Consider the following 23,938-nt stretch of genomic DNA (forward strand, 5'->3'; position numbering starts at 1 on the left):
GTCACTAGCTTAGAAAACAGAACAAAGCAATTATTTGCTGTTTACAAATCTCATGCTATATTCCCCTCTGAAAGTGCGCACACACACACACACCAGAACACTCAAAAACACAAAACTAGACATGTCAAAACTGAAGTAATACACATAAGGAATCGGCCTAAAGAGCAAAAGCTATTAAAAGAAATCATGAACATTTGGAAGTAATATTTGTCTTGGTAATCATTGCGGGGTTTTTCCCCCCGACCCCCAGCTGTGCTGAAACTTCCTTGTGTCTGCGTGAAATTCTCATGTTAACTTAACCCATACCATAAAACGGCTCTTGTGCTTATCTTGATCGAAACAACAAAGTGAGTGAGTCCTGGTACCTTTCTAGAGCAAATCTATTCAGATAAATCTCATTACAGGAGATATCTAATTACTGCCTGGAATTCAATGCTTGTTTGGAAGGAATACAAAGACAAGCCTTGACAACGCAGCCTTAAAAAATTCCACTCTTACAATGCCGTTGTGTGACTCTGATCAAGGCAAATTAGACACGTCAATGGGACGGAAAGGGACCGTCACGTGACCCCAGGCACAGGCTAGCATTGGAGTACAGGTCCAACACAAACAGCCAGGAATGCAGCATGCTCAATACAGTATCAGTGTAAGAAGCTTTGGAATGCAGACATGCTGGCTAAAATGATCCAAGCCACTGATTACTGAATGCTTTGTTGTAGATTGTATTAAGTGATTACAGAGACTAGCTAGACATGGTGCTTAAAATGAGGCATCAGAGGAGCGAAAAAACAGCAAGAAGTTCCCAGACTGACAACACTGTATTTTTGACATCAGAATTCTGAACACAAAAGGGGTAATCCAATTCAATCCACACTAATCCAAATGAACAGCATGCTGTGTTGTGGAGAGAGAGAGCGAGAGAGCGAGAGAGAGAGAGCGAGAGAGAGAGATTATCAGCTGTCAGTGGCCTGCTCCTGTAGTGGGTAGGTGTTATCAGGGTCAGCACTGCTCAGGGATTGGAAGGCCCTACTGTGTCAAGTAAACAGAAACCTGTCCTCATGCTCATTTATCCCCAGAGAGAAAGGTAAGGAGGGGAGATTGGGCCAAGAGAAAGAGAGAGAGCAAACAAAAAAAAAGGGGGGGGGTGTAAAAATAGGGAAGGAGAAGTAGACTAAGGGAGTGAGACATAATAGCTGTTGAGTGGAGGGAGGGTGGAGGGGGGATGCAGAGAACAGGAAAGAGGTAGAAGGGCCTTGTCTCCATGACAACCTTCATTTCTCCTCCCCTTCCTGTGGTCTGCAGAAGAACTCTGGTGGTCTCTGTGTAACGAGATTCCACTAGAATGCACTGTGCAGATTAGGGCACAGGCTGGGCCACAGTAAAGACGTTATTACCCAGATCAAACGCCGTAATCACACATCACCGACGGGGCTTTTGCATCCTCGGCAGATAAAACCCCAGCCTGGCAATGCTCAGGTGATTAGGGGATTATTACTCTGTCATTCAGCACTCTGCCAGACTCTCAGCAGCCCAAACATCCTCATCCGCTGGCTAAAGAGCAGAGGAGTCGAACCAGCCATGTTTGAACTGAATCAGTGCAAGTTCATACCTTCTCACACACACACACCCACCCACCCCCCCAGGGGCAGCAACGAGGAACAAACAACAAAGTATAGCAGGAACAGTTCCACAGGTCTTTACTGGCCGCTTAACAAGATGCTTAATTACCAAGCACGAGTTAAGGACGTTTAAAATTTCTTAGAATTTTATTTTGTGTACAAGTATAAAGCCACATCCCAAACCAGCAAATTAGATTTGTAAAAGAATTGATTTAGCTAGAAGTTATTGTTTAATTTTTAAAAGGTGCTGTACAGACTGCACTTGAGCCTGAAACATTGATGGAGAGCAGAATACTAGGTGGCCTGTAGCCTTCTCCAGAGCCCACTGTCAAGTACTCAGAAGGGAGCAAGAGCTTTTCTCCCCTTCATGGCCCCTTAGTTGATTGATTGAGAAAGAAAGAAGAAAGAGAAGCCACTATACAAAATGCACTCAGGAAATGCACACTTCATTGGGTTGGGAGGAGAGGGGGGGGGTTACTGGGAAAGACAAGGAGTGAAAGAGTGAAAAAGAGAGTCATATAGCTGAAAGCATCCGCCTACGCTTTTATTAGGCAACAACAACATTACTGAAGAGGCAGCCAGAAGAGGGACTCAAAGCAAAAGCCCCTGCATCTGCTCAGAAACAGAAAGGGAGAAATGGGCTGGAGAGGGCATTTGTTTCCGCCAGCAACCAAAATGTACTCATTCAGGGAGGCTGAAAAGCATAGTTTGTGTCATGCCTCCTTTAAGTGGCTAAATTTAATCCTCGATTGATCACACTATAACCTCATCAGTCTCAAAGCATGGCTAACATACAGCAAAAGAAATAAATAGGAAATTATCAGTTTTTTTTTTTTTGTTTTTTTTTTACAAAAACAGTTTATTGAAATATCAACAACTGTACATACCTTCAGTGACAACACAGTTTGCTACATACTTTGGTGTGTGGTTTAAGACATGACTGTATCCACTGACTTTTTGTAAGGCAGGAGACAGTGTAGTACGATGAATAAGTCACCCAATTGTCTGATTAAATTCTGCTTGTCTAAATTGGACATTATGCTTTGTTTGGTGTAGCTACAGACAAATAAACTAACTGTGCTTTTTGCATATGGGACACTATGCACACAAATTCCAAGAAGGCTCCAAAGAAAGGGAAATAAGGAAATGTTAACCAATTAATCCAAATAATCCAGTACAAGACAAAATGCTGAGTCCTGTCAATACACCAATGTAATGAAGTCTTGGGTCAGGGGAAGGGTCCTCCTCGCAGTCAGTACACATGCCTTTTCTACAGCTACCCTGATTGGATCCTCCCCTCTTGAGGGAACCCAGTCTCCTTGGAGGCCACTTATAAGAGAACATATGAGTCACTTTTTTGTGTCCATCCTCCTGAGCTGCCCTTTTCCGATAGATATCAGCCTCAGGTGTTCACAGAAGTTTATAAGGCATTGGCTCGCTATCACTCAGAGGGGGAAAAAGGTCCACAGGGTATCTCACAAAAAAAAAAAAAATCCCAGAAATATGATCTAACTGAAAATTTTTTTCAGTGGAAGGGAGAGGGGTAAATTAGATTTCCATAAAAGGTCAGCCTAGAAAATTAACTTCTCAGGAACAAAAAGAGATAGAATGTCCTTAGAAAAAAATTATGTCCTAATCTAATTTCCAAACCCCAGCGGAAAAAACAAAGCATCAAGGAGAGGGTGAGAGAGAAAGAACCATTGTGAGTGTAACCGAACACCAAAATATAAATCTATAAAAGGCCTTTTAATACTCCATTATGTACACTTTTCACAGAACCTCCACATGAACAAAGTTTCAGAACGAAGCGCTGCTTCATGCTGCAACATTCTTACCTTATTAAAAAAAAAAAAAAGACAAAAAAAAAAATTAAAAAATCCAACAAGAAAAAAGGTATTTTCTCCTCTAGTGCCAAATGCCCTACATTGGGTGTGGTGGGCAAGGAATGAGCAAGTAAGAAGCATTAATGACGGGGCTGAAGGCTGCCCAGTCCCCTCCAGACCAGTTCAAGTCCTGATTTAAATCAGTTCATATCGGAATAGTCCAGACAACTGTTAGTCACACAGTCCATTAAGAAGGGGATGATGAGGGATGAGTCAGGTAGACAGGTGCTGAACTGTTTATCTGGCTAGGAGAAAAGAAGCATGGTTTCCCCTCAACACACCATTCCCCGTTTCTCCTTTTTAACATGAGCTGAGCCTCTCCATCCATTTAGCTCCACCTAGTAGATCACCTCATACACTGTGGCCTTCTTGTCGCCAGAGCCGGTGACAATGTACTTGTCATCTGCTGAGATGTCACAGCTCAGGACTGAGGATGATTCCTTTGACTAAAATAGGAAAAATAAAGAGATATAAAACAGAAAGTTAAGGGATACAAGTCATGTTAAGAAATAACTTTCAAAACATTTAGATCAATGACAGAACTACATCTTCCTTGACCTAACTAATCATTTAAAGAAAAAAAAAAAAAAGCGTTGTATACATAAGTACGATTCCCCACACCACCACACTGCATTGAATCGTCCGCTAACTTCAGACTTGAGCACTTTAAAGGTTTAGTGTTATTTACTGGATGGTGGCTGCGTGTGCATACCCACATCCCGCTTAAGTGGTCAGGGCTCTGGCACTAATGACACACTTCGATCTATTTCCGCTGACATAAGCATTGTCCATCAGCTAGCGGTCACTCTGCCCTCTAGGGCGAGCTTCCTGCAGACAGACTTTATTGATCTCTGTACCTGGAATATGCTGGCGCCGTAGGGAGTCCTCCACGCGTTCAACAGATTGTCCTTCCCAGTGCTCACAAACCATTTACCTTGTCAAGGGAAATCAAATGTAATTAGAGCTTTGCTTCTGCTGCCAAGGCAAGATAGAGCTAAATAGAGATATGTGCAAAGAGAATGAACACAGGCTTAAAGAGAGAGGACAGTCAAGGTTGTGCTCAATTGCCAGATACAGTTCGTAAGTAAACAACAAAAATCTTGAAAAAGAAAACATTGGAAAGTAAGATCCATACAATTAAATTGATCCTTGAGATACACAACATACAATCTCAGGTAATAAACAGTAGCTGTATTTTCTTTTCTCTCATTAAACCACAGCTTTACTTTTACATCAGTTAAGCAAGGCAAACCCAATAGAGCATGGTGTCTTACCACAGTAGGCGAACTTGAGGGACAGCACACAACTCTCATGCAGGTGGAGCTGATACTTGTCTGGCTTGGTGTGGTGAAGCACCTCCACATTGCTGCTTTCCATGCCCACAGCCAGCCACTCACCCGTTGGGCAGTAGCCCAGTGAGAAGATCTATACATTAAACAGAAAGAAAGACAATTTCAGTACAATGTCTAGTTTCACGGATGGTGCTGACAGGAAAGAAACAAGTGAGAAAGTGACCTGAGAGGTGAAATCATGTTGCTGCAGCTGCCGGCCTTCTCTCAGGTCCCATGAGCGCACAGTGTTGTCCAGGCCACCCGTCCACAGTTTAGTGCCATCATGAGAGATGTCAATGCAGCTGGCACCATCTGTGTGGCCCTGGAACTGCCTAGAATTCCCGCAAGACAATAGATGATCAGAGGCACAGCCAATTACACCTCTCAACTATGAGTCCCACTTATCACCCCCTCACAGACTTACCTGACAAGCGTCTGATTATGGAGGTCCCAGACGGCAATGTTGCCATCACTACAACAGGAGAAGCAGACCTTGGCATCAGGACTGATGGCCAGAGCATAGCAGGCCGGGGCTGATGAGGTCAGCTCAGCCTTGATGCGTGGTGTCTGTGAGGCCAAATCCCAGATGGTCAGGGTACTTGCTTCACCACCCACAATCAGCGTACGACCATCAGGCAACAGCTTGCAGGAACGGATGTAGTTGTCCCGGTTCTGTAGCAGAGAAGAATAGAACAGTGAGCCAAAATAAAGAAAACCAAACTCGGATCATTGACAACGTACAATCAATCAAGATCTGTCTATATGGGGTATGTTTCCACACAAAATTCACAGACCTAGCTGATTCAAAACTTTTTTGGATGATAATATTATTGCCATAAAGGCATTTATATAAAAAATAGTTTACTATTTACTATTTTTATTTATTTATTATTTACTATAATTTACTATTTAGAAACATTAAAAGGAATCAGTGAATCCACTTATAACTGTATGGCCTTTAATGGTCCAATAAGTAAGGCATTTAAGTAATGTATGCCTGTAACAATACCAATTACAGTAATATTGGGTTAAGCTCTCACCAGACAGTCCAGCTGGGATACAGGACTTTTGCTACCAGGCTGGCTGATGTCCCAGATCTTCACACAGCCCTTGCCTCCAGTGTAGACATGGCGTGTAGGGTTGCTTATGGTGACTGCACATACAACCTCGCCATGACTAAGGGTGTTGATCTGGCGCGCATGGCGTGGGATCCCAGGGCCCATAAGAGCATCAGGAGGGAAGGGCACAGGCTGCATCTGCCCATCAGCGCTAACATGGAACGAGTAGGCCCTGACAAAGAGAGAATAAACCAGCAAGTCTTGTATATTTATTATCATTCTGTGGACCACAACATGAGAATAAATCTATTAATGCAATGAGCAAATGGTCTGAAATTATTTATTAAGACCCACAAATATTGTGCTCTTTGGAACTGCAGAAGAAACACTACATAAACAATACAGTAAAATAAATAACTTATGGTGAGATACTAACGGCTTTCCTCCCGAGATTGATGTGAGGCTGGCAGGGAGGCCTGGGGCTCTCATATGAGGATGATCAAAACCAGCCTGAAAAAAAAAAAATGCATGCAAACAATCTATTAAATCCTCACACATAGTAGCACAGATCAATCTCTACTCAGTACAAGTTCATATTAAAAGCTCATGATACTGTACAAATATCACAATATGCATTACTTTCAGTCTCACTTCAACAAAACATGAAAGGTTTGATATTTTTCTCATGCTCACTACATCAGCAAGCTTCACAGCAGGAGCAGGGGAAAATAAATGGATAATAAAATATAGTAGTCAGCCTTGGAAAAGACAAACATGCACATAAACACTCACAATGGACGGACGGCCATATGCAGCAGCAGCAGCTGCACTCATCTGGGGAGAGATGTGTAGGCCAGCGTAGACCCCAGGGCTTGTGAGTGACCCATTCATCTCATGGTGGCCCATCATGGCAAAAGGAGCTGGATAAGAGCCGGCGATGGAAAGGGGTGTGCGCAGAGCAGGAGCAGCTACAGAGCACAGAGCCAATCAGACATCAGCATTAGTTACAGGCAGAAAGAGGAAAAAGACTCGAGTGCCATCTCAAACAACATGTTCTGCACCTATTCCGTAACAATTTAAAAAAATCTCAGAGACAGCTACTTTCACCTCTTATAAATCCTGTGTTCTAGTGTTAATTTAATATTAGGGTCTTCATTTTTCAAATTAAGTGATTAATCTTATGATGTACAGCAAAGTGTAGTCACCACTATAGACTGTATTTACCTAGAGCCTCCATGGGGGGTTTGCCCAGGATGGGCCGCAAACCTGGCGTGGTGCTGGTACCAGGGGTCGGGGCATCATTCCGTGGAGTGGGAGTGTTAGACTTGAGACCAGGTGTGGATGATTTATCATTCTGTATTTGAGTGTGTAGAGAAATACAAGTGTGAGAAGAGAAATAAAAAAATAAGACTTTAGAAATTTTCTTAAAAGAAGTGAGGCAACATACAGGCAGAGGTTTGAGTGCCTATTGAATGTAATCCAGTCCTATTCTGACAAACATCCTATTCCTATAAAGCCTACTCTTTATCCTAGAAGCCATTACTGACACAATGAAGACAAGGCTCATTCTTCTATTTTGCCCTGCTTTCATCCTTTAATCTTTCTGAGAAGGCAGAAGGCCTAGAATGTTTAAGCACATGGAGTTATAAAGTACTAAAGACATGACCGATCTCCCACCAGAAATGCTACGTGTCTTATATTTACCAAGTTATACCAATGTATTTAAATCCAAGGTATTTGTTCCTACACAATATCTAAGCATGAAACATGTGCCCTATCTTTTAGGAGAACGCGTAGAAATGAAAAGTGCTTGAAGTTAAAATTAGCAGGTGTAATTATGTGTAAATGTGCCCTTACATGGCCGTGCTCCTTGGTTTTTGAAGAAGGTGTGCTGCCAGATGAGGCAACTGAGGCAGGACTATTAGGTGTATCCTTTTTGGGGGGACGGGACTTTTCAATGCCATTTTCTGGTGGGGAGTGAGCTGGGCTGCCTCGCGGTGTAGCAGGGTCCTACACAAAACAATGGTTAAGGTAAGAATCTTGGTTCGATCATACACAGGGCACAGATTTTTCCCAGTACTATCTGAGCTTTTTGTCTTAAAAGTAAACAGATTTACCTCATTTGAAACGTCAACCACAAGATCATCACTTTTGTCTCCATCACTATCCTGTGTTTTTTTAAAAAAAAAAAAAAAATGCACCTTAATCCTCAATTACACAAAACAATTTCCAAAAAGCTTATATGCCATTTTTCAGACTTACATATCTGCTCATGTTGTCTTTGTCTTCCATTTTGCGCTTCTTGGAGTCCAGGCTATAGTCAGAGGAACCACGATGCTTCTCGCTGGCAGTACGCAGGCTGTCAGATGGGGAAATGGAGTTGTTCTAAAGAGAAAAATAAACTGCATCACTCTCAGGGATAGAATGTAAAGCAGATTGTATTTGTTATTTATCACTAGATAATATTCTATGTGACAATAGTATTAATTTAAGTCAGATTTCAATACAAGTGCAGACAGCACTGACAGATACTTTGCTGTGGATTTTGACAGAAATTCAACATGGAAATGAATATGGGGAAAATACAAAAAAGGGGGAGAAAAAGAAAACAAGTAGTTCATATCACTCCAAAACCACACACTTTAAAAAGCCCGAAGAGGCCTATTCATTCCCATTGGCCGCCTACAAAAACCAAAAACAGGCTTAACACAATGCACTGAAACTAGCCAAGCCGTATCTAACAACCTACGCTAGACTAAACACCCAAGAATTTGCTGGCTACACAACAGAGCAGCCACAGTTAAGCAGACCAAAGAGAGGGGCTTGTTTTCACAGTCCCCCTCCCCTTTCCTAAAAGAGACAACAAACAGCTTCAGGAAGACATGAGCAGTACTAGCACTGAACAACGACTCTTTATCTGAGAGCAGCCAGGCCTGGACTGGGTGCGAGTGTGTGTGAGCGTTTGTGGGACCATGTAATGGCCATTGATTGCACCATGCTGAGCTCTGACTCCAAACCTACATAGTTGGCTGGGTAAAAACAAATGGGCAAAGGCAGGCAGGTCACATGCAAGCAGCTGCACTTTAGCAGTGTGCGTCTGTCCACTTTATCTCATACTTCCTCGTTTTATTTTCAGGTTGACTCACAATTAGAAAAATGACAAAGGCACTCAATCTCACAACAAAACTGTATGGCCTCCAGAATACAGACATATGTACATATAATCCTCAGGAAGGAGGTGCCAGTGCAGCATAGCTGTCTTTCTTTTAGAGTTTTCTAGGCATTTTCTTACCATAATCCAACCTGAAAGCTTCTCTTATGTTTCCTCTTATCCCAGAGAGAATGCAGAGCACAAGAGGGCAAGAATGCCTCCAAGTTTATGGCAAGTGTAAAAAGAAACTGAGCTGAGAAGTGAGATGAAGTAGCAGACTGGGCAGAGAGCCCACAGTCCTGTGTGTGTGTGTGTGTGTGTGTGTGTGTGTGTGTGTGTGTGTGTGTGTGTTGCCTGACCTTTTAAAGAGATGCTTGGCGTGTCTCATTAAATAGAGTCACAACTATACTATCAGATGACCCAAGACACAAGCACAACACGCACACACACAGGCCCAGGTCGTAAATGCTAAAGGAGCTCTTCTTCCTTTAGACATGACTGCACCCATTGAGCTCTGGCTGGGACTGTTAGAAACCTAATCTTACTGCCACAATCGGCCATCAGAGAGATTTAAACCATCTCATCAAATAAACGCCTTTTACAAGGATATGAGAGGCAGGAAAACAATGCTACTGCCTATGTTCATGCATATTTACCAGCTGGGGGTAGAAAAAAAAGAAAAGTAAAGAAGAAAGAAGAAAAGAAAAACAGGAAAAGGGGGCAGTAAAAATGACAAGATCTCCCAGCAATGGAGGGAGCAACTGAGGGGGATCAAATAAATCTGCTATGAAGGGAGGGGAGCTAAAGTTGTCTTTAATTGTGATGCAATTACGCAGTAGAGCTAATCTGAACACTGTGATGAGTCATTTCCCATCTGCATAGAGATGAGAGAGCTTATTTCATAGAAAACCTTGTTCCCCCATTAGTCACTTTAATGAAAGCAGATTACTGTACGCAGTGCAACTTGTGAGGGTTTTAGGCAAAAGAAGCCTTGCTTGACATTTACATTAATGGAAAATTTCTTAGGCGTGAAACAGGTTAAAAAGCTCTTTCACGCAGGAAGAAAGAGAGACAAAGAGAGACAGAATGAGAGCAAGTAAGAGTGGGCGACTGAACAGAGGATATGCGAAAGAGGGGGAAAAAAAGGAAATGTAAAAGCCAAGACATGAGCCAATGGGAAACTGGGCACTTACCGTGCTCTCTGCAGTCAGTGGATCCAGTTGGAGGAGAGAAATAGACATGAAGATTGGCCGGCCACAGAGACAAGATAAACAAAAAAAAGTCAGTGAGTCTCTCAAAAGTAAGAGAGTTTCATCACTTCAAAAAATTCCTCCAATTTAAGTGCCAAGACATGTGTTTTTTCCTGACCCAGAAAGCATGCTCTAATTAGGAGTAATATGTTCCCTATTACCGGAGTTCTGTAAGTGCATGTACAAAGGCAAACCTGCCTTATATTTTAATTTAAAGGGTATTAAAGTATCACCGGTAAAATTATCTGGATCAGCATTCAAATATTCATGGAATTCAACTCGTTTCCAATTTCTAAAGCACTAGATCTCTAGTTTTCCTTCCAGAGTACTGTTTAAACTCATTCTCACCCCTGTGCTCCTGGTCATGGTGGTTCTTCTCGTCCTTCACAGACAGGTGGGGCTGACTGCCCAGTGCACCTAGTGCCAGCAAACTCGAACCAGTACCTGTAACTGGGGGGATGCCTGGGGGCTGCAGGCCTGAGGGATGTGGAGGCAAAGCCACAGGGCCATGGGCAGCATGAGAGAGGTGCTGTGCCTGGAGCTGCTGCTGCTGCGGAAAGACACACTGCGAGTGGGCCAGAGGGAAAACACACCAACAATAAGCTGAACACACAAACAGTATGAGCCCAGTCCAAAAACACACAAAAGATGATTACACATTAAAACCCTCACGGGAAATCATACATTTCATAGACAGAATATTCTACACGTTTCTAGATTTGTCACCAAGAACAGCAATGTGTATTTCAAAGAAATAAAAAGACATTAAAACTGTTGACTGTGACAGGACAGACAAGTTAATCATGGCTGGGTGAGAAAATCTGGTAAACAAAGAAAACTGGAAGTCAATGATGCAAGACAGGTTTTGACTTGTCTGCTTAAATGAGTGCCCACGGTGGAAAACAGCCTGAAACAAAATGGTCTAGTCAACATGAATGAAGCTGCACACACCCATGTGCCCACAAGCGCTCTTCAAGATACTGTTATAAGATAAACAGCCATTCAAGTCTGTCAGCACAGGGGCTTTACCACCTGCTCCTTAACCTCGTCAAAAAGCTGAACAGCCACATACACAAACACGCACACCTCTCACATTTGGGTTTGGTTAATTCACTATGAGTCTACATAGTCCATTATGAGTCATGAAAACTTTTAAAACAACTGTAATAGCAGTTGGGGCTGAAAGTGTGTGCATGTGTATTTGTGTATGGTTAAAGTGGACAACAACCAGACTCATGCTGGCAAAAGTTCAAACCTTCAATATTCCCATTAATATTTTAAGGGCTTGAAGCAAGCTAAAGGGAGTTAAAAGCCTCTCAGCATGGGAAGTGTGCCGTTTAAAGCGCGCTTAAATAATACTTAGCACAGGCACCAGTAAAAAGAAGAGGATGGGAAGAAGAAAAAAAAACACATCCCCATCACAATTTATTACTATACTCTGGAGGGCTAAATAATTTAGCTTCTGTTATGACATGTACCACCACCTCCATCTATACAGACCACAACTCAGTCAGCTGCAATGTATGGCCTTTTTCCCTGAAATCTTGAGTGCGCATGTTTTCTTCAGAAGTGAAAGGTTAGATATTATTGGCCATGTATGGCTATCATGGAGGTACAACCTTTTGGAATTATTAGCAGGTCATTAATGCCATGCCAAGAGTAAATATCAATACTAAAGGCTTATTTAGAAGCCGGGAATGCTCGGAAAGCTTGCCCTTTCCAGAGGACAAATCATTATTAAGATGTCCATCACAAGCTCTTATTCAGGGGGTGACTATAATTGCTAACAGCTTTGCCGATTATTTGCACAGCTGGCTGTATATTGCTGCAAAGGCCTTGGAGAACTGCGGGGAAGAGAATGGTATATAGAGACGTGCCACCTAGGATTTGAGCTGCAAACTTGCCCCCACCCCCAATTCAGTTATGAGACAGACCTCACGTGTACCAGTGAGTAGGTAGACATAAGTAAGAAAATGGATTGAGTATTGAGTAGTTATGTGTTTATCATATGGTGCTGAGGTGCATGTGTGCAAGACAGCACATATAAATATAGAATGAGAAACGTGTGTGTGTGTGTGTGTGTAAGCTAGAAAAGATGATTGACCACGAGGGAAATTAAAAAGGCAGTTGATTCACGGGGGAGGCCCTTCCCTGCTCATTCTGGCTAATGAGCCACTGATGTGTAATATGCATGGACAATCATTGAGAACCCTCATTAGAGCCCCAGCTATGAAGAAAAAAAAAAGAAATAAAATGCCTCCTCTAATTTAATATTCGTAGATAAAGACCTCTTCGGCTGGCATTAATCTCCTCCCCAACTGTGAAGTACTGCTGCCAAACACTGGCTGGCCACCAGATGGAAAAAATAAATAATATGGCTGGGCAGTGGAAAACCATCCAAGCCAAATTAGACACCCACTTTCTCCTTTTCTCAGGTGGGATAAACTAAACCATTTAGCACTGTAACCATGCAACATGCAACCTTGGACTATCTACAACAGATCCCTCTGTCTTCTGTGTGTGCACACACATACACACACAGTCTCTCTTAATTAGACCCTTAACACAAGTGGAGGCCATCTTAATGGTTCTCCTGTGAGAGGTCTGGGAAGGCACGTTAAAAGCAGTTGCTGTGTCAGTAACAAAGCTGGGATGGCGTGTACGTCTGTATCTGTACTGCTCTGAACCACATTTACACAGTCATAGCATGCTTCAGCTTATTCTACAAACTGTAAAAACTAAAATACAGCCACCTATAACCACAAGCAGGAAACAGGGTGCAAAAATAAGCACAGAGTGCACTCGCATGCTAAGTGATGAGGGCGGAAACCCTGAGCTGCCAAGAGAAGCCGTCTTGAGACTTTGATGAACACAATGCAGGTAAAAGCATAGCTGTCCTGGATGCATCCAATTACTTGCTCTGGGGTCCATCAATAAGACATGTTGGCAGCTGTTGCATTGCCAGTGCAGGTGTGTGAAGGAGCATGCCATTCTGGTTTCCCCTTGAAGCCTTCAAGTATTCATTAGGACACTGGCACCCATGAAAATACATGCACTTATGCAAACTGACTGCTGTGTTAATTACAAATGCTTGCCTTGCAAGACACACCTATAGACACACCTTTTCCATCACACAAGCAGCCTTAGAGAAGTTAACGCCTTATTGCCCAGTGACATGATAAAATAAAAGAGAAAATATATGTAATGACTACGAAAGCAAGAACCATCAATTGTCAAACGTAAATGTCGAATCCATTTTTAATCCATTCTCAGAGGGAGAAAAGGTGACCCACTTATAAAACACAAAAATAACTAAATCTTATTCACATCTCAAAAAAGTCAGACCTCCCCAGTAGAATTCTAACCAATACTTTCAGATTTTCCCCTTCTAACAGAGTCATTAAGCAATAAAACAGGTCTTGTGCAGCACGGTGTTAAAGCTATCAAATGGGCTCTTCCCAGTAGATAGCCTGGCATTTAAGAGCGGCCACATGCCTGCTTCATTCCGCCCTAGATTCCAGAAAGTCATTATCCAAGAATAGGGAGGGGGATAGTTGTGTGTCAGTGTTTCCTAACTGAATTCAATATCAAGCTAAACAGCTGTCCCTTCTGGTCTCCCAATTTGCAGCAGCACTGGAATTACACTAGTGAATCAATGTGAGCTCAACAGCTGTAATCACAGTCCAGTCAGCCCAGCTCTAGAAGCATAAGGCTGGACCTGTTCCCTTTCATGCTTAAACTTTTTTTTTCAAGTGATCAATCAGTGGCAGAAAAGAAAATGGAGCTAGACTGCAGAGCACAGGCATGAACGGACCTGCAAAGGTAAAGCGGTATATTACAGGTACCAACGTGAAGACCATAGTGTTTGTGTGTTATCTCTATCGACGTTATCAAAATATCTGTCAGAGATGTCTAGGTCAGCATGAAGTGATGAGCCCTGCCAGTAAAATTTGATCTAATTAAAAGCATGTTGTTTCGAGAAGCTTCTGTCTGCTTTTTTCACATTCATAAACAAGGCACACATACAGTGGCTTAACACACTAAAGGTGACGTGAAGAACGCAGGGATATTTTGACATAAATCTACACTATACTATACAACCATCTTAATAAAATAATTTTTAAACATTTCAAAATTGAATTCATGAAAGGGGCAAAACTGTGTATAATCAAATGTACTGGAATTTAAATGATTCAGTTAAAATGACAATTAATTACACAGTCAATGTGGAATTTGTGACATTGCAGCTGTGCCCCCTTATTACAGTCAAATGAAAGAATTAAAGGGGTATACACACGGTGAGCGGCAGATTGGGAAGTCCACGTACCCCGATGATGGCATTCAGTTCAGTCATTGTCACTTGCTTGGCACGTTCAACAGCCTGTGCAACCTGCTGTTGGTGCTGCAACACACACACACACACACACACGGTCAGATATACCCAGAAAGCTCCACGCAAAGCACGTCAAAACATTTTCATAATGCATGCTATATTCAAATGCACTTCAATGCAAAACAGGTGGATATATGACTTGTATAATAAGGCACAGTATAATTACATGTAAAGTAAAAAAGCAGATAAAGCCGCAGTTAAGAACGAATGCAAACTAGTGGTGTAATATGGCTAGAATCATAGATCTTTGTTTAAAATCAACATATGACTATAGGTAAAGTAATGTTGTCCTTTGGTTAATTTGGTCAAATTGTTTAATCACTTCATTTAATATATAAATAAAGAAGCTTTTTTATACACATTATAAACATTGGTGGATTAACTTCTTTATAACTTCAAAATTGCTACTTATATACACAATTTAAGGCATGAAGAACATAAATGTGTGTTATACATAAACACTGATTCTGCTACGTCATCATAAACAGCATAATACTCACCTCTTGTGACAGAAAGGGCATGATCTGAACTAGAATTGCGTTAAGCCTTTTAGCAATCTCAGTCTAAAAGAGAGAGAGAGAAACAGAAACTGTAATGAGGCAATAGATGAGCAGTGGAAAGTACAACACACCTTTTTTCTAAAAAAAAAAAAAAAAAAAAAAAGCTTGACTCAACCCCTTTTAGTGTTTACACCGATTAAGTCAATTACCATGGCAATCAGCAGCGCTTGACTCGGCACACTCCAAACAGCGTGATATTGACATGTGAAATATTTAAAGCATTAGGAGGGCCCAGGGGAGAGGGAACACAGCTGTGATGAGTGTACACTCTAAACCGCACGGAAGCCAAAGCCACGTTAAGAGCACCATTACACTTCAACTGCTGTCGGCTTGGTAATACAGTCTGCTGCTGATGAGAACTTCTGTGCTCCTCGCTATGCTATATCAGATACATGTACCGCAACCCGGAAGTCACTCACAGATGAGTGCTTGAGATGCGATTGCAGTAAGAAATGCTTCAAGTTAAGCCCAGACTAGGCTTGGCAACATACTGAAAAGCCACTTGTTGATGTTGGGAATTAAGATGAGGCTTTTGGCTGAGGATGGAAATGTCTGCAGCAGTCAGTTAATGAGAGGTGTTGGATTAGAGCCAACTCTCTCAGTTTTCTGGGCCCAATCCACCCCCACTACCCTCCTGCTTCATTTTCCCAGCACCACCACCCACCCTCCTCAGTCATACACACCCCAACCTCCATTCTCTCTCCACCAGCCTGGCCATCGTTGCCATGGCAACTGCGGCCGAGCGCCCGGTCTCCTATTGCGCCCCAATCATTATGCAAATGCTACCTCGGCTTGACCGTAACAGCCTGTAAAATCATATTACAGGCACGCGGGCAGGTCATTAAATTGAATTTTCAGCCTGTCGATCAGATGAGCACCCTGCACGAAAGGTGGATAAAGAGAGAGGATATGCTGGCAGTGGGGGGAGGCAGCAGGAAGGGATAGCAGAAGGAAGAAGGCTGGCTTTATCTCTCCATATATCCTCCTAAAGCATCGATTCCAGCTCGGCACTCAAATTCTGTAACCGGAAATCCAGCTATTCTCTGCATAACCAATATCTCCTCACAGCTCAGACTGTGACCAGAGAACAAAAAAAAAAGTGTTGTAATGAGGGAAAGAAAGTGATCGTGCTTGGCTACAGATGCATCATCTACAGAATTTATGAGCCTCAGTTCAACCCCAGGCCAGAGCCGTGCACAAACATCCCATCGCTCTTCAGCTGTATTTTTCATTTTTCTCATTCAATTGTAAACATGCAGTGCTGTGCTGACCAGGAAATTATTTATAACATATTGCTGAAAAATGCCAAGTGACCAGGGTGGCCAAACACAATATATGAGATGATGGATAAAAGTTTCCCTGCCCTCTCCCCCAGTATGATGTGGCGATATTCATTTCAGACCAGGCAGTATACAGTCTGGAACAAGCAAGCAAGGCAGCTGGAAATGGAAGATATATTGACATTAATCTTAGGCGGATAGTATTCCACATCAAAGCCATTGCAGACTATGGACATGAAAGCGGATAAGAGGCCAAATATGTTGCTTTCAGTATGCTCCCTTCTCTCAAATCCTTGTTTTGACAGTCTGTTATACATGCAATAAAAATCAGGCTTCTAATTTTGTCGTCATCACGATAACATGTTTTCTTTACACTAATGATATAAAAGTAAAAAGAACAATATGTAATATGTTGTGTAGCACCGAAACTGATCACTCACAAGAGAAAAAAAATGCAAATACATAACAAAAAAGTGGAAGAGCCAGGTCAATGTGTAATCCTCAGTTGCCAAGATAAACCTGTCGAGGGCAAACATTTGACAAGATTTGCTGAAAGGCCTAAACACCATCGAGCACATTCCTTAAGAGCTTATCACAATGCTGACAGCTGGCCGAGTGGGGTCAAGGGTTGACTTATCGGTCAGTCAATCTAAATCTTTGTACTCTGTATGACAAGAAATCCTCTGCCATCTTGTTTGCAAAATATAGATTTGTCCAAACCATATCACACACTGCATTCACTAAGAATGTAGCCTGCAGACAGAAAAGGCAGTAGGAAAGGGTGTTCTATCTGGCTCTATATAAAAATAGGATGTTGTCACTTTAAGCAGATGAAAGCCCAGCTCTTGAACAGCGAGCTTCATGCTCTGCTACACAATTACAGGTACTCGGACCTGTCTAGCACCCCTTCAAGAGCACTCTAGGGCCAGCCTGTCAATGGCGTGCTGAAAGCTATTTGTCTGTTGCTATCAGTGGCGGGCGGAACAGAGTGAGACACTGATGAGCATTGAATATAGAGGGAAAACAACTGGTGCTCGCAGCCATTCTGCTCCCCATTGCAAATAATACTTGACCCAGCTAGACTGATAGGGCTCCTGTTGTCAATAAAGAGTAGCATGGTCCTCCGACACAGTAATGAACTACCACTGGCTTCATGTGCCATAGAACTAGTGATCTCAAAATCAATCACTGCTTTTTAGCATACAAATGTGCAAAGAATTATCTTTTTGTGCTGACCCTCTAAAGGAAAAGTTTTGAAAGGTGCAGTCCATAAGGATAAAACTGAGTCTTCTAAAACAAACAAGGAAACTTAGTTTTTATTCAGTGTATGAGTGCATGCAGCTTCACTATGTGCCTGACTACAGGCTCCTCAGTGAGAAAATGAAGGGTGGAGTTGGCTCGGAGCTCTCAGCCTTCACTTACAGCCACCTTGTGTTTTTCTTTTAACAAGAGCTGTGTGTGCTCACCTCATACAGCGAGTCTATTTGCTTTGGTTTGCGCTAAGAAGAGCCATCCGGCAGTTAGCAAACACTTACTAGAGTCCCCCCTGTATAAATCATTGATCAGAGTCCCGGTGTCAGTGCAGGGCAGATCAACTCAATCCAGGGCTCTACACACAAGAAGCAACCACCTGGCCACCGAGGGAGGGGGATTTCCACAATGCCAGTCACAACACATGAGAAACCTGGAGCAGCTCATAATAACCTCTCCTGGCAGCTCATTGACAGGGCAATGCAGCCATCAGAGTGGTGTTTCCGCTTGCCTTTTCAGCTGTCTGCAAAGATCAGACACTGAGTAAATGCCTTCTAAAAATCTGCATTCCAGCTTGTCTATTTAAAAACACAAAACACTGGAGATGTGAAGGAAGGGGGCTGGGAGGAGCACCTCAGATGCAGAGAGACAGATTTTCCTGTGGGAGAAAATAAATCCTTGAGTCTGGAGGATATGATGGTGTGGATCGAGTAATCCGAGCCACCTCTGGCGGTTAACCACTCCTCGTCTGCCTTGTGCTCCTGGGCTGGGGTTAATGTGGAGGAGTGGGAGGAGGTGTGTACATTTGCTCGCCGACACCCACCAATCTTGCCTCTATCTAGCAGGTTGGATCTGGGAGTGGATGAATTATTCAACTGCCTACCTGGGCTCTGTGGCGGCAACTGATAAAAGTCAAAGCGCTAAAATGGATCAGTCGATTAACCTGTTTACACAGAACTGGCCCTCCCACTCATTCGCCTCGCTGCCTTCACAATTTCACCCCCCGTTTCCCCTCCCCCTCACTCTCTCCCCTTTGCTGGTTGGGAGATAAGTGGCTGACAGGAGCCATCAAAAGAGTGTGGGACCTGACGAACAGCCAGGCACACTGACATACACACAGGACACTGATGGATCGCCTGCTCTGCTGCTCCTCCCTGATGCTATTAACCTTCAGGAGGTGGAGGGAGGGTGAGGGAGCGCAGACTAAACTAGCACCATTCCTATGATAAACCAACCGCGTGAACAGGATCCTGCTGTTGCATTATTATTGAGAATATTAGAGACATGCAATAAATCAAAACAATACACAGGCATGCACATGTAAACACACATTTCCTGAGATTATCCTTTGGAAAATGTCACTAGAACAAAGCAAACACAGAAACATTCCAAGAGAGTATGAGTCAGGTAAACTGAAATTTGCGCATGTTAAAGAAATTGACTAGAAGGACTGAAATTATGACAGGGGATGTTTTTTGCCAGGTCTATACAATTTAATTCAATCTGCTCACATACTGGGAACTGGACATTTTCCTCTCTCTTTTTAGTCATTAAGAGCCAAATGAGTAATAAAGAAAGTGTAATAATAAAAATAAAGACTGATTTCACATACACACGCATGCACACAGCACCAACCCTCTGTCTAGGATACTAGCCATGATCCAATGACAGTATGTAAAAACATTGAGGGATCAAAGGCTCACATACCTGTTTGTGCATTTCAATGTTCAGCCCATAGGACATCTCGTAGTACTGGGGGAGAAACAGAAAACAATATAAATACATTTTACCCCCTTTCCACTCAGCATATTGAAACATCAAATATTCTCACAGCACATCAAGGGGTGCAGGGTGTCTTTTTTTTTTTTGAAGGATGAAGGGTTAAGAGAAAGAGGGTGCTTTTGATGAACACTTCAAACCCTTTCACACTGCCATTTCAAATCTGGCCCTTTCACTTCTTTAAATCAAGTCAGAACAAGACACATCCAAATGAATCCAATTAACAGAAATCCAGCATAATTGATAGTGGTTTCTCTACAGGAGTATCTCTGACCTGGGATCATTCCTTTGTAAAGTATTTTCTGCTCACAGCCTCTTCTATCAGCACAGTCAGCATAGAGGATTCCTCCTAGTGTTTACCTAACCTTTCCTCCTCCTATCAGTCTGACAAGCTTCTTAATGTGAAAGGAATGTTTAACTAGCGTCCCCGGGTATTGGTTAAAGTCATCCTTTGTGTGTTTACCCAAGATAAGAGAATACACTTCCATGGTTTGACCTTGTAGAATTACATCACGTCAAAGCCTTTGTTTGTTCCTCTGCTAATCATAAAACCTGGGGTGGGGCAAATTTTCTGATCTCTAAACACTTACAGTCGAATCTGCCCTTTTTTTTTTTTTTAAGACAGTGTAAATGATTAAGCTGGCACTTAAGATTAACAGCGATTTTCAGTCGAGCTCCTTGTTTGTGTGTTAAATCTCATTATCTGCAGACCGTACATTTTCCGCTGCAATCGAGTATTTTCCCACAGACGCCCCTGGCCCTCCTCCATCACCCCTCACCTAATTTACAGCCATGCATTTGTCCGAAAGCAGCGTCTCCTTGGAGAATAATCAGATCCCCACATGGAGGGAGGCAGAAAAGGGGGGAGAGGGGAGCAATAGAAGAGAGAGAAGGGTAGGGGGAATGAGGGAGGGTAGAATACAAAAAAGAGGAGAGGGGCAGGGGGAAAAGGGGGACAATGCAATGGTCATTGACCCCTGAGGCTAAGGGGCAGGGTATAAAGAAGCCTAAGGCTCAGAACAGTCACTCAGAGCCATTTAATAAAGCTAAAGGCACTGAGAGAGGTTTCTTAGTCACATCCACACACAACAACAATGCAGAAATACAGCGATCACACCACGCTCAAATTCTCTATAAATAAGAGCATAAGTGCAGCATACATTTTTTTTCACCTTATATTACCTTACCATGACATAGTGACGCTGCATCTCTGTCTTCTCATTTGCCAATTTGTCATACTCCACCTTAAGACTGAAATAACACACAAACCTTTAGAAACCACAATTGTACTTTCATTTTATCCTCTTCAACTTGTCTGTCTACATTCAAGTTGTGTTGCTGACTATGTTTTAGATGACCAACACAAATTATTAATGGTATACAGACCTATTCTTTTCCTTGCACAGCAATATTCAGAACATTTCGATTATTACCTGTGGTACTGAGCTTGCAGGAACTGAAATTCATCCTTGATTCTGTCGCACGACTCCGCCACAGTGAATTTAAAGCCGGGCTGACCAGGCTGGTGGGGCGCCTAAAAAACAGCAGTCACACATCAATCAAACTCAATTACATCCCATGAGAACCAAATTTGTTTTTCCAGCAAAACACAGAGCAAGACTCAAATACATTCTGCACCCGCTGGGAGCAGCTCTAATATTTCAGGTCCCTCAACACAAGTGACATCTTTCCTACGGTGACATCTAGGTCTAAATCTCACTTCACCTCCATGGACAAAATAAATCAATCAATAATAATAATAATAATAATAATAATAATAAAAAATACCAGATGAAAAACATTCATTCATATTCACACACCGTTAGCTCTGCGATCCTTTAACCGTGTGTTCTGTTTTTGTTCTGTGTTGTATTTTTAACTTGATCTAATAAACAAATTCTCCTCAGAAGATTGTTTGTAAATTCTAAAGGAATTTCCTTCAAGATTGACTGCATGTTTACAGCCAGTTTGTTGTTGTTTTAACACAGAATGAGTTGAATATTTCCGCTTTCCTGCTGTTTGCTTTCGAGCAGAAACAGGCTTTGGTGAGCAGAATGGAAGAGCTTCGTACATCACAATCTTTAAATCGATGCAGATGCAGCAAATTACGGCTCATATCAGTTCAAGATGTGCGACTTACCGGATGCCGGCCCTGCGGATACATCTTGAAATGTATCCTTTATTTCTCGGAGGCTCGCCGGTGTGCTGGATGGAGATGATCCAGTGTAATTCAGCACATCAGCCAGACCTGCAGGGGGTAAACACACCCCGACCGAGCGACACACTCCCCTTCTCTCAGATCTGCTCGAACTCTGTCACCTTCTCGGCACATACAATAAAAACACAAGCGTGGAAAACACAAGAGTTATCCTCTCTCTCACACACACACACACACTCACACACACTTCACTCTACACACACACACTTCCGAGCTGATTTTACACAATCATGGCACGCGCGCAACTTAAACTACTGCTTAAGTGTGCTGTGTTTTTAATTTCTCACCACACTAACAAAGACTCTTGTTTTTGACAGCTTTAAGTCTTCACAGGAAGACAAGTGAGCCAGTAAACTGACGCGGACGTGTGAAACTGACCTTAACGACACCAAACACAGCTCTTACTGACGAGACTGTGGGTTTTTTTACCCCTTTGTTTGGTCATTAACTATCCACAACCTAAACCTTTCCACAAATACACAATAAAAAACAGGTTTCGACAAGTTGTTAAGTGATAACAATGTAAACAGAAGTGTAGCTGTGAGCGAACCAACCTGGCGGCTTAATAATGACCCTGAATCATGACTAGTATAGAACAATATACTGTAGCTACATGCTAACCTGTTAGCCACGTACCTGTCCAAGCGTCTCCAGGCGTCTCCAAGCGTCCAAATGGCACAAAAACACACTTTAAAACGCGGAACCGCAGTCCAGACAGTTCTGAGCGACGCTCTGACGCGTTTATGTTGTCCGGGCGTCGAAAATGTTGCTGTTTCAGCGCCGACAGCGGAGATAAACCATCTCCCGTCTCCAGGCTACCGGAGAAACTGCGTCTCGTGCTGCAGGTCGCGAGCTCAGAGCTTCACTCACTTCACCGCACAAAACTCCGACACTCAACACACCGGCGGCGTAATCCGAAAAAAAAAATCGTCCCAAAATGTACTTCCGTTTTTTGTTTTTTTTCCCTTTGAAAGGCTTTATTACTAAGGGTTTGAACTGTAACGCTGTAGTCCGTTTTCACGTTTCCTCTCCGTCCAAGCGCCGTTGCCCTGTGCCACACACAGACAGTCTACTGACACGAGGGCTGAACTGCCGCGAAAGCGCCTCTCGCGAGCCAATCAGAGACGCGGACACGGAGTCAAGGCGGTCCGTCCAATTGCAGCGTGGTGTCCCCACGTGGGAACCTCAGGTCGCTGGGTGACGTCATCCTCGCCATTTTAGATCAGAACAGGTAGCTCGCGATAGATCACTAAACATTTCGAGGTCTTTCTGTCGGCTGCTCGTGCTCATTATTTCTTTTCGTGGATGAGCTTTTAATATTCATTAAATCGCTTGTCCTTGAGTAAGCACGTTTTTGCGACCATCCACACGTTTGTCAGATTACTAGTAGATTATTATTATGCTGTTATTCCCTCTATTACAATATTGAGTCAGAGTGAATCCAAAAATGGCCTTTAAAACCTCAAGGCACTTGAAAAACAACACGCTACGTGACATGTTATGGTGTTATTATGACATATAAAATGCACTGCGCAGCTCGGTGTTGCTCTGGTTTGGATGTCGGCTATAAATTATAGAAATCCTCTGAATATAATCACTAATTCTCGATCTGAATGCCTCCTAGACTGATTGTTGGAATCGTGCAGTCCTTTGCATAACGTACTTTGGTTCCCGGAGTCTTTAAAGTGCGTATAACGGTGAGAATATGACCTATTATGTCGATAGACGGCTGAAGTTGGAAATAAGATTGTTTGGGTCTGATCCCCGTGAACGGCAGCCATGTCTGAGCTGTGCAGTAACAGCCTATCCTGGGTTGGCTGCTGCGTCTGCACCCACGTGGGCTTGGTCTGCGGCTTTACACCTTCTCAGCCAATGACGGCTCAGCTCGCTGCTGCTCTGTTTTCCGATTGGACGGCGAAGGTTAAGCCTGTCATTCAAGAAGGTTTGTTGTCAATCAATACCACGCGGGGTCAAGCGCTGACAAATGCCTGTGCTTCTCGGTCTTCTGCTCGTGAATAGTGCCTGGAATGGCTGCTTAATTAGCTTCGAATGGCTTTTCTTTCCAGTTCAAACAATCTGTTACTACCACGTGGTAATGAGAGCCTTACATAAAACAAAGGAACAAAGCAGCATGCAAACACTTAGCACTATTTTTAAAGGAGGGA

General features: G+C 42.8%; 1 protein-coding gene across 7 annotated transcripts; it reads right to left on the reverse strand.

Annotated features, from left to right (window-relative positions):
* Positions 1 to 2,457: 2,457 nt before the first annotated feature.
* On the reverse strand, positions 2,458 to 22,885 carry tle3a (TLE family member 3, transcriptional corepressor a). Of its 7 annotated transcripts, none has more exons than XM_047822415.1 (21): positions 22,410 to 22,885; positions 21,696 to 21,874; positions 20,989 to 21,089; positions 20,743 to 20,806; positions 19,484 to 19,528; positions 15,186 to 15,248; positions 14,620 to 14,694; positions 10,641 to 10,839; positions 10,236 to 10,243; positions 8,154 to 8,276; positions 8,009 to 8,059; positions 7,749 to 7,901; positions 7,116 to 7,245; positions 6,684 to 6,859; positions 6,328 to 6,401; positions 5,874 to 6,123; positions 5,258 to 5,505; positions 5,018 to 5,165; positions 4,777 to 4,927; positions 4,360 to 4,436; positions 2,458 to 3,948 (listed from the first exon to the last, which is right to left on the reverse strand). In XM_047822415.1, the coding sequence occupies exons 2-21, from the start codon at positions 21,717 to 21,719 to the stop codon at positions 3,841 to 3,843; spliced, it is 2,268 nt and encodes a 755-aa protein (XP_047678371.1). In that variant the 5' UTR covers positions 21,720 to 21,874; positions 22,410 to 22,885; the 3' UTR covers positions 2,458 to 3,840. The 7 variants fall into 7 exon arrangements, with proteins under 7 accessions (XP_047678371.1, XP_027017516.1, XP_027017515.1 ...); XM_027161715.2 differs by having other exon boundaries at positions 10,641 to 10,842; XM_027161714.2 differs by having other exon boundaries at positions 10,641 to 10,857.
* Between the last annotated feature and the right edge of the window lie 1,053 nt (positions 22,886 to 23,938).

Source organism: Tachysurus fulvidraco, chromosome 13, assembly GCF_022655615.1.
Source record: "Tachysurus fulvidraco isolate hzauxx_2018 chromosome 13, HZAU_PFXX_2.0, whole genome shotgun sequence".
Taxonomy (NCBI): Eukaryota; Metazoa; Chordata; class Actinopteri; order Siluriformes; family Bagridae; genus Tachysurus; species Tachysurus fulvidraco.

Bases quoted from the DNA above. Each gene is read 5' to 3' on its own strand.
- tle3a (XM_027161710.2), bottom strand. From the start codon at position 21,719: ATGTATCCGCAGGGCCGGCATCCG. The intron at 20,807-20,988 runs GTAATAATCGAA...GTGTTATTTCAG, and splicing joins CTGCAAGCTCAGTACCACAG to TCTTAAGGTGGAGTATGACA. The intron at 3,949-4,359 runs GTACAGAGATCA...TTCCTATTTTAG, and splicing joins ACGGCGCCAGCATATTCCAG to TCAAAGGAATCATCCTCAGT.